The sequence below is a fragment of the Otolemur garnettii genome, unplaced genomic scaffold, assembly GCF_000181295.1.
Source record: "Otolemur garnettii isolate 467f Iridium unplaced genomic scaffold, OtoGar3 scaffold00038, whole genome shotgun sequence".
Lineage (NCBI taxonomy): Eukaryota > Metazoa > Chordata > Mammalia > Primates > Galagidae > Otolemur > Otolemur garnettii.
In genome coordinates, this window is record NW_003852433.1 from 15,186,607 (window position 1) to 15,197,001 (window position 10,395).

The following is a 10,395-nucleotide window of genomic DNA, read 5'->3' on the forward strand; positions in this document are numbered from 1 at the left end:
GAGTCTTATTCTGTTGTCCCAGGCTAGAGTGCAGTGGCATCAGCCTAGCTCACAGCAACCTCAAACTCCTGGGTTCAAGAGATCCTCCTGCCTCAGCCTCCTGAATAGCTGGGACTACAGGTACACACCACAACACTTGGTTAAGTTTTCTGTTTTTCTGGGGTTTTTTTGAGACAGAGCCTCAAGGTGTATGTGGCTGGTGCCAAGCCAAGTTTTCTGTTTTTAGTAGAGATGCGTTCTTGCTCTTGCTCAGCCTGGTCTCCAAAGAGCTCCTGAGATCAAGGGGTTTTCCCAGAGTGCTGGGATTACAGGTATGAGGCACCTCACCCAGGCCCAGGTTACCTTTTAGATAAGAGGTGCTAAATGTCAGTGTTTTGCAAGTGTGAGAGGTTGAGTGATCTATAATTCCATTTTTTTCATGGACCCTTCTGAGAAACCAAATGACAAATACCATAACATTAATATAAGAAAATGGTTTTATTCCTAATTTTTAGTTCCATACAGTTTACAAATACACTTTATTCTAATAATACAGCTTTGCAACTAGCAAAGCAGCTGAACTAACACCCATAAATACAGGTGGGGAGACAATTAATATCCACTAATGTTTCTCTACATAAACTATTCTTTTAATGTCATTTTTTAAAAACAACTGCAAATAGACTACATAATATATGTGGGCAAAAAGGCAATTAAGTGAATCTCTTGAAACACTAAATGTATAATAAACAGCATATTATCAACATTTACATGATTCACATCAAAATGATGACATCCTAAAATGTATTCCTTTTAAAGGATAGATTTATCAATAAAATATTACATATTTTTTAATACTCTGGTACAATACTTCTTCATATACTGCAGGAAAATTAATTGTAGGTCTAGTCATCTGCTTAATAAAGAATTCTTTTCCATTAGCTTTTATTAATAAAGAATCACAATTAGGTCATAAATAAACAGGCAAATTATTAATTACATGATTTGAGGTTTAGGATGAAAACTTGTAAGAATTAGTTTGATATACAGCAAAGTTATACAATACACTAAAAACAACTGTCTAATATTTTTGCCTTGTGTGAACTGCCCATAGTGAAAAAGAAATAAACTTTTTAGTGATGGAGAATACAATGAACTATATTTTGGAACTTATTTTTCAAGAGGAAGAAGGAAAAAGATTTCAACAAAATGAAGGGGTAATACAGATCCTAATAAAGGCATCTTGAAATCAGGGAGGCCATGTGCTTGCTATATAAAAAACTTTATTCCCCCAACAACATACAGAAAACAAAAACTGCACTGGGTTTATATTTATGTCTATAGTCTAAGTTTCCTTTATGGATACTAATCTACAACAAAACACTTCACAATTGCATACCTTCCCACATTCCCCTGAACTAGAAATAACTCAAGATGTTGTATTAGTTCTTAAAATCCCCAGTAAAATAACCCCTAAAAATAACCTTGACCATTTTTTTGGCTGTTCCAAAGCAACTGGGCCCTGTAAAGAACGCAGATGCCAAGTCCTATCTATATTTCCTCGTCCCCATTCAGCCACACTTGAAAAGACATTGATTTCAATGGGAGAGACAACTGTAAGTTTCAGAGGGCCACACATTGGACACGAGGTATCTTTTTTATTTTTGTAAAAAAAAGCTAGTAAGACTCTGAAATTTGGCTTTTTTTTTTTTTTGAAAACCCAATACTACATGCCAGATAATTCTCATACCCTAAATATAAAATCCTATGCCTATAATTTTAAAATACTCAGCCAGCTACAGAATATTTAGTGTCTACCAGCAACCTAAAAGTAGACTCATGTGTATCTATCACACCTGTTTCACCCATTACTGACTGCTCTGCCCTGGGCCCCTTCACTTCCTCAAAAACCATCTTCTGGAACTTTCATTTCCACTATTTTTAAAAATCTGTACCTCAATCTCCCCTACCCACCCACCCACCATCCCAGCCCTTCTGCCTGATTCCATTCCACATAAAGTAACCTAATCTGAGAACCTGCAATCGCCTTTTACCAAACACATGACAAACCTTAGCAACCTAGGGACTAATAAATCTTGTCTTGGCGTAAGTTTACATAACAAGATAACAGTTTTCTGACCTTGTGGAGGGAAATCTAAATGAAATCAATGTTCTATAACAAACAAAGCTAGCCAAGATCAGGTATTTCCATCCCAAGTGCAAAAATAACTGATCTTAAGCTACAGGCAGAGGCATTAATGCAGCAGATATATCTGTACAATCAAACCCTTGTATGCTGGTGAAAGACTTTGTCCCCAAAGTCAAGACATTACTACAAAATTGAAGCAAAATGGAGAATGATTCAACATGATAATGCAATAAAAAGAACAAGATTCAAGATACTCATTGTAAATACTGAACTGAAATCTTTCTTTACAGGCTTGTCAGGAAGACAGCAGTCAAGGCATTCCCCTCAGGTAAGACCTCCAGGCCACACCTGTGTTCTGAGCAATTCTAAGTTGAATGAATTTGGGGCAGGTATGATGGGGGTGTTAAAAGTATGTTTTGTCTCTGACCATGGCAGCCACTGAGCTCCAAACTGCTTCAAGGATTCAAGGGACTGCAAGACCTCAGAAAATAACTACCAGGGCCGAATCTAGGCCTTCCTTTCAGGAGCCAAAGCCAGAAAAATCAGAGGAGATCGCAACTTCACAGCAAAGTTGCTGTAGCATTTTATTATTGTTACAAAAAAGTCAACTGAGGATATTTTCATTGAAATATACTCATTGGGTGATGATTCAACACACTAGGCAAAGAAGGATGTCTTCAGAGAAGGCACTTAAGGTAGAACATTAGCAAATCTTACTGCTTGGCTAAAACAAAAATGAGCTAATTCAATCTGGCTGGAGGCCTGTTAGGACGGTTCCTTCTCGCTGTGGTATGACTAAGAACTGGTGGCATTAAGAAAGCGTCACATTTCCCACAGTCTGTGGGTGCTCAATGATGGGGTGGTTCCACTCTCAAAAGCTCTGCCCCCCCTAAACACATGTATCCTGACAAGACCAGTTTTCCCAAGTGCTGCTTCACAAAATATGCTCAGAGCTGGCAGAAATGGTTGATGAAGCTTCTTAAAGGCCCTCTCTTTACTCCTCAGTTTGACTTTCAACTTCTACCACCTATTATAAGCAGCTTCAGCTTCCCAGGGTTTCTACTTTTGCTAATATAGTTGACTTTCCATGGCACTGGCTATAACAATCTATGAGACTGATGCCCTCCCTGCTCCCCACCCCCCACCATGAACTGCGCCTCCACACTCTCATCTTGAATCTTGGCCTGGCATGCCTTGTTTCACCAATAGAGGGCAGTAGAAGGGATGATGTGACACTTCTGAACTTTAAGTCTTAAGACGGCCTGGCTGCCTCTGCTTTCCAGCTCTTGGAAGCGCTGAGCTGCAAATGAGAGGTCTAGATACCCTGCTATGGAGGCCACAGGAGAAGGGGAGATCTAGAGGACTGCACACAGAGAAAGAAGCCCAGCCATTCAGTTTCTGCCAATGTGATGACCACATGAGCAACCATCAGCAAGGCCAACAGAAGAAGAGCTCAACTGAGCTCCGCTCAGATGGAAGAATGGCTGGGAGTAGGACGGGGTTGTTTAAGCCACGAAAGTTGTGGGGTGATTTGTCAGCAACATCTGACAACCCAAAACACTGCTTATCCATAGATGCCTTTTCCTAAACACAAGACAATTTACTCAAATGAAAGGAAACGTGGCAAACATTTTCCCACCACAACTGTCTCAGTCAATAGCAGATGACCCCAATTACCATTCAGCTAAGAAGAAAACACACCTCTTTATCCTAATTCATAAAGATTTTTACGATTTTTTTCCCTCTATGATTCTTTAATGGCAATGCAAATATAGTCAGCATCTGACAGTCTCAGACCCTGGCTTAATTATCATTTAGCCAAAAAAAGAAGCCATCAAAATCAATTATCCACTACTGGATAAGTGATAGTAAATGAGATTGTTCTCACTTCTCCAGGATGTTGTTACTTAATTTTCCCAAATCACTTTTTATAAGTGCCCTATCATCTCCCACTAAGAGAAAAAAAATTAAATTGGTTACGGTTATAAAAAGAAAAAAAAAAAAAAACTGCCCATACTTAGAATTTGAATCCTCATAATCTGTAAAACACAGAGTACAATTTAACTGCTTCCTCAATTTAAAACAAAATTCTATAAAATATATAACATTGTCTACATTGTAGAGATGATTTCTTCTTATCTGAGGAAATGAATAATTGGAAATCAGGTATTGAGTTAAAATACAGCAATCTTTAAATGGTTTCAAATTTTGCTTATTAAAAGATAGTCTATCACAATGCAAGCCTTCCGAATCCAAATTCATTCTTCACATAAACTTTCTTGCATCTGTTCTTGATCTTTTTAGGGAAAAGGGTGAAAGTCCATTATCTGGGGGAAGAAATAAAGTTAAAATTTTTAAGAAGCATACATCTAAAAGCTTGACAAACTCTTAAATAATTTTCAAGTAGATTTAAAGGTTTTAAATATACTAACCATTGAAGTGAGAATTTCTACATGATATATTGACACTATGAATACTGACATGAGAATTTCTACATGATATACGGACACTTACTAAAACATACATCATATATTTCGTCACAATCTGAAAAGGTAATTGACAGGAAGGAGACATAAATTCCCAGCAGAGCTGAAAGGGATATCAAAGGCCGGGGGCGTCTATTTGTCACACAGCTGGTCAAAGCCCAACTTTAACAAGAAACTCAGGCTTTTTTTATTTTTGTGAGACAGAGCCTCAAGCTGTTCCCCTGGGTAGAGTACTGTGGCATCACAGCTCACAGCAACCTCCAACTCCTGGGCTCAAGCGAGTCTCCTGCCTCAGCCTCCCAAGTAGCTGGGATCACAGGCGCCCGCCACAACGCCCGGCTGAAACTCAGGCTTTCTAACTCTGCACCACCTAGTGCTGTGTCCCAAAACTTCCAGATCCCTATAGGTCATCCCCCAGCACAGCTTGGGTTAACCAGCTCTAATAAAAAGTGTAACAACAGTAATACCTGCTCTTCACCACCAACATCAACCATTTCTCTGGAATAAGGACTAGCCTTGTCCCTTGCAGAATTAATTCTGCATTTGGTTTCAATGCTTAGTGAACTCTAGACTAAATCCACCTTGGAAAAAGTACCACAGGAGGAGGACAAAGGAGGCCAGTTTATAAAACTCCAGTATTCTTTGCTGAAACATTTATAAATGTTTTGCCTACTTAAAATTGCCACAAATTACATATAAACAATTAACTGGTAGAGCACTTGTATTTAAATACCTATTTCTGTGCTGAAGTTTTGGCAGTTCTTCTCATCTGAAGCTTTTCTGCTGCTGCATCAGGCCCACGTTTTCATAGACTCTAGCATTATCTTCCCTCATTCTGAAGAGAAAAGAAAATGAAAAACATTGACAAAGATGCAGACAATGCAGCTTAAACTTATCACATGCGATATTTCTGAAGTGCACACTACATTCTTTCAGACACAGTTCCTGTGCCCAGGAGCTGAAATTCTCAACAGGGATGTAAGACATACATATACAACAATATAACTCCAAAGTTAAAAGTGAAATAACAGCCTTGATTCCCCGTGCTGTCTGGGTTTGAAGGAAAGCAGGTTGTTTTAAGGAGACCTATATACGGTCAGGCATATGAATTACACCATGAAAGAGGGTGGCACACATACATACGGAAAGAAATTACTGTAGAACCTCCATAGCTGACCATCTTCCTGCATTGACCACCTCCTTAAGTTGACCTAATTTTCATAGACCAGACGTATATCACTTGTACGTATTAGTACAGTCAACCTAGTTCCCTATGGTAACCAGTTTGTTACAGTCCATTAGATAGTCAACTTACAGAGGTTCTACCGTACATTAATTTCCAGCAGAGGGATCTGAACAGGCAAAAGCTCCAAGAAAGGAAAGCACAGGAGCAGTGAGGAAGTGATTAGAGATCCACTTAGCCTCGGCTCAGATTACGTGAGGGAACAGGTGGTTTAGGGCCCAGGATGGAGGGCCACATCATTAAGGCACCCAGACTCCTTTCTGCTGAGCAGGGAGTGGTGATCAGAGCCATCTAGGAGAGCAAGGAATCCAGCAGCTGTAGGTGCCAGGTTAAGAGGGGCTCTGGTAAGAAAGAGGCTACCCTGTATCTGTACCCTCCAAGTGGGACAAGGGGAATGAGAGGCTGAGAGGCCAAGAGCCCGTTAGTCACAGGTATGTCATTGGTACTAAGGGAATCATGACAGCTGACTCTGTTGTGCCAACATGATGGGAAAGCTTCCTGGCAAGGATGAGAGCCCTGACATTCTGTCCACTGCAAATTATTGCAGACAGCAATTTAAAATATCAACTTTCTGGCTTGGCGCCTGTGGCTCAAGCGGCTAAGGCACCAGCCACATACACTGGGCTGGCAGGTTCGAATCCAGCCTGGGCCTACCAAACAACAACAACGGCTGCAACCAAAAAATAGCCAGGCGTTGTGGTGGGAGCCTGTAGTCCCAGCTACTTGGGAGGCAGAGGCAGAATTGCTTGAGCCCAGGAGTTGGAGGTTGCTATGAGCTGTAATACTACAGCACTCTACCCAGGGTGACAGCTTGAAGCTCTGTCTCAAAATAAATAAATCAATAAATAAATAATTAAAATATCAACTTTCCCAGTCAGCCTACTGGAAAAGAAAAAAGTAGGCAAAAAGAAGAGGCAACTTAGAGGAGAGAAGACTTCTGCCATATAATTTCCTTTCAGTGTTAAATAGAAAGCAAATAAATGTTAATACAAGCCTCATGTATGCTACCTAAAACATTTGTATAGAACAGTAAAGTCAGCAGGGGTTTAAAAACCTACATCAAAAGCAAATAGAGATAAGATTCTTAGAGGAAAATAAAAAGTAAATGTTAGACTAGAGAGTGCCTTTAGAATATGTGGAAGAAGAATAACAACATTGCTATTCAGACACAGCATAATCATTTTAAGAAATGTTCTCCTATCGTGTTTTATTTTAAACAAGAAGTCAGCAAAATTTTTCTGGAAAGCACCAGAAAGTAAGTATTTTAGGCTCTGCATGCCATATTGGTCTCTGTCATACGTTATTCTTTGGGTTTTGTTTCCTTGTTGATTTTTATGTTTTGTTTTACAACCAATGTTTAAAAACCATACACAATAATAAGTCATTCCAGCTTAAGCAACATAATGAGACCCTGTCTCCATAACAAATTTTTAAAAATTAGCCCGGCATAGTGGTGCAGGCCTATGGTCCTAGGTATTTCGGAGGCAGAGGCAGGAGGATCACTTGAACCTAGGAGTTTGAGGCTGCAGTGAGCTGTGATGACACCACTGCACTCTAATCCAGATGACAGAATGAGACCGTATACCCCAAAACAAAAACAAAAACAGGCCATGGCCCAGATATGACCTGTGAGCTGCAGTTTGCTAACCCCTGGTTTAAACATCCAAGGCAGATTTCTGTTGAGTGGTAGAAAATTATCAGATCACAGTTGTATTGACACATTAACGGTCAATTTATTTACTTTTATTTGGCAAAAAATCTTATCACATCATAAGAAATGTGACTTCTCCTGCAATAATCTCCATCCCATCAAGAGAAAAATTAGGTTCCTCTTGAAGAACCACTACTTGATACACACAATTCCATATAATCCTAGCTAGCATAGCAATCAGCCTTCACTTTAGGAAAATTAAATTTTAGTTCAGATACCATCAACACAACCCACAGAAACTGCCAGTCACTGATGCGTGAGTCGCCAGGCAACAGTAATGTGTACCAGTGGAAGGCATGTGCTGCAAAGATTTGTTTTATGTTTTTGTTTGTTTTTAAAGCCTTTTTATAGCACTGTGTTCAGGTAAAAAGAATTTCCTTTATCACTACTTACTCTGCACAGGGCGGCGTTGGGGTACAAGGCGGGAGGGGGCTCTGATCTCCACTGGTCTGATCCGCTAGAGAATACTTAATATTTGTATATTCGTGCCCTTTCCTCTTGCTTTTCTGAAAGGTGGAAGAGCGTACATATGAGGGACTATGGTTTTGGTTTTTTTTAAGGAATAAAGAAGAAAAAAAAAAGGTATTTCGCCAAAAGAGAAAAAGAAACAGACAGGTTACATTCTTGAAAATACTGATATGTTGACCAAACTATTAGGGAAGTCACCCCCCTCCACGTAAATATACCATATGGATAAAAAATACTTTTGGACCATATAATTCAAAAGCACAGAAAGTCACGCATTATTGACTTACTGTACTGAACTACATGTACCTGTTTCTGAGCTAAGAGGAAATTCACACCATCTCTGCCACATTGGCATCTAATCATGTCATGGTTCATGTGCAACACATTTAATGATTTTCAAGGAAACACTCGGGAAAAAAACTCCAGAAGGAAATTCATTCTAAGTAGAAATGGCACCCAGGAATGAAAGGCAGTAATGCGGTTGCCCCAAACAATAATGTGCTTTGTCATATCTCCTTTAACCCCTGGAAAAGACTCCAGCATCGTCAAAATTTTGTTTTTGGCTCTAATGGTATACGAGCAGTAGAGAGAAAGGCAAAGAAAACCAGTACGAACGTGATCTCCTCTCAGATGTGGAGTGAACTGTATTTGGGAAGACTTCTAGCTAGATGGGTTATCACCTGGCTTCATTATAGGATTTCTCAGAAAAGGGCAAATAGTGAATACTGACGCTCCCGTGGGAACAGCCATGCACCTATGGTGAGAGGGTAGACTGGTAACCCTCATGCTAGTGCACAACTAGAGGCAGTAGTACTAACCAGTTAGTATCTAGTAAAAATAAAAACGCAACCCTGAATGCCTACTTCCTGCACATATGCCTAAGAGCTGTACAAGGATGGCCTGGGACGTGCTATTCTTAACGTCCACCGATACAAGGGAATGTGACCTGGTCACATCATGAAATAACAGACAGCAGTCAGGGGATAGGCAACAACAACAAAGTATGTGTGTACCCAAACAGATTTCCTAAATGATGTCGAGTGGAAAAACATAAGCTGCAGAACAATACAACAGGGTGATACCATCTGGGTAAATATTCTAAGCATAGAAAACAATCCTACATATTCTTTACAGATACAGTTGTGTTTTGAAATATAAAAAGAGACGGCAAGACTAGTGCTTACTTTGGGGTTCCAGGGTAGAGAGGAGGAATAGCTCTGAGGGCAGAGGTCAAGAAAAACCTCAGCTGTACCTATGGCACTTGGCTTCTTTTATGAAAAAGGAAAAAGACTTGAAAGAAATGTGACAAAACAAAACGGTCAATTATAGGTGGTGGTATCGTGTTTTAAAATTTCTTTTCTAAATAAAACGTAAACCATAAAAGAAACTGAAATCCGTTAATGAGGTAGCTTTTTCCTTTCCTTACTCAAAACCCCCCATCCCCCCTCCCTACTTAATACTTCCTTGAAAATCAACATCACTATTTCTACACGAAGTCCTTACAAAAGGATTTTCTAATGAGAAGCAATACACACAGCCCAGGAATTATCTCAATCAATCAGAGGAGCCCAAGGAAAAGCATTAAAATGTTGGAGCTTTTTAGCTTATGTAGGAAGAGCAAGAAATAAAACCAGTGTACAAATCAGATGAGCTTGTCTCTTAGGACCGTGACAGTACAGTGTCTTATAGATCAAGAAAAATTCTCAGGGGATAAGGGTTGTTTTGTTTTGATTTGTTGCTCCGGGGGGTGGGGGGTGAACAGTAATGTGTTTCTAAGGCCTAGAAAATAATCTGAAGTTTATCTGTCTCCACCCAGATTCAATGACATAGCAAGGTCAGTCACCTTCTGCAATGTTTATAATAAATCTACGGCTCTGCCAACTGACACGTAGCCAAGGTTCAGACGAGGGATCAGCCACGAGGCTCCCAAATCACCTGGTATTAAATTTATCTTTCCATATGAAATAACTCCAATTACACTTTCAAATCCCAAATTATAAAAAAGTCTAAAAGCAGGAAGAGAGGGGTAAAATGAAAATGTTCTCGTCTAGGTTACAGCAGAGCAAAAAGACTACTTGTCCTGTACACTCTGGATTCCAATATGAAGACCACAAACACCTTGATTCCGTCCACATCTAATCATGAGATCCTGCTGGTTCTACTTTGCTTCATGCTCAGGCAGCCCCACCCCACCCCATGTGAACCCTCGGCAAGTCTCACCCCACTGCTGTGACGGCTCCTCAGAGGCTCTGCAGTCACTGCTCGAGGCTGCTGCCCACCCATGCTTTACCCTCTTCACCAGAGTCCTCTTTTTTTTTTTTTTTTTTTTTTTTGAGACAGAGCCTCAAGCTGTCCCCCT

At 40.0% G+C, this 10,395-nt stretch overlaps 1 protein-coding gene across 2 annotated transcripts in view; it reads right to left on the reverse strand.

Moving 5' to 3' along the window:
• Positions 1–461: 461 nt before the first annotated feature.
• The window catches only part of PTPN11 (protein tyrosine phosphatase, non-receptor type 11), a 101,913-nt gene continuing 91,979 nt past the window's right edge, over positions 462–10,395 (reverse strand). Inside the window, exons 14-16 of one of the 2 annotated variants that reach the window (XM_023513292.1) lie at positions 7,962–8,074; positions 5,348–5,449; positions 462–4,455 (exon numbers count right to left, since the gene is read on the reverse strand). In XM_023513292.1, coding sequence (XP_023369060.1) covers positions 5,380–5,449; positions 7,962–8,074 — 183 coding nt within the window. In that variant the 3' untranslated portion in view covers positions 462–4,455; positions 5,348–5,379. The remainder of the gene's footprint in view (positions 4,456–5,347; positions 5,450–7,961; positions 8,075–10,395) is intronic. The other variant, XM_003789966.3, reaches the window with a different exon arrangement.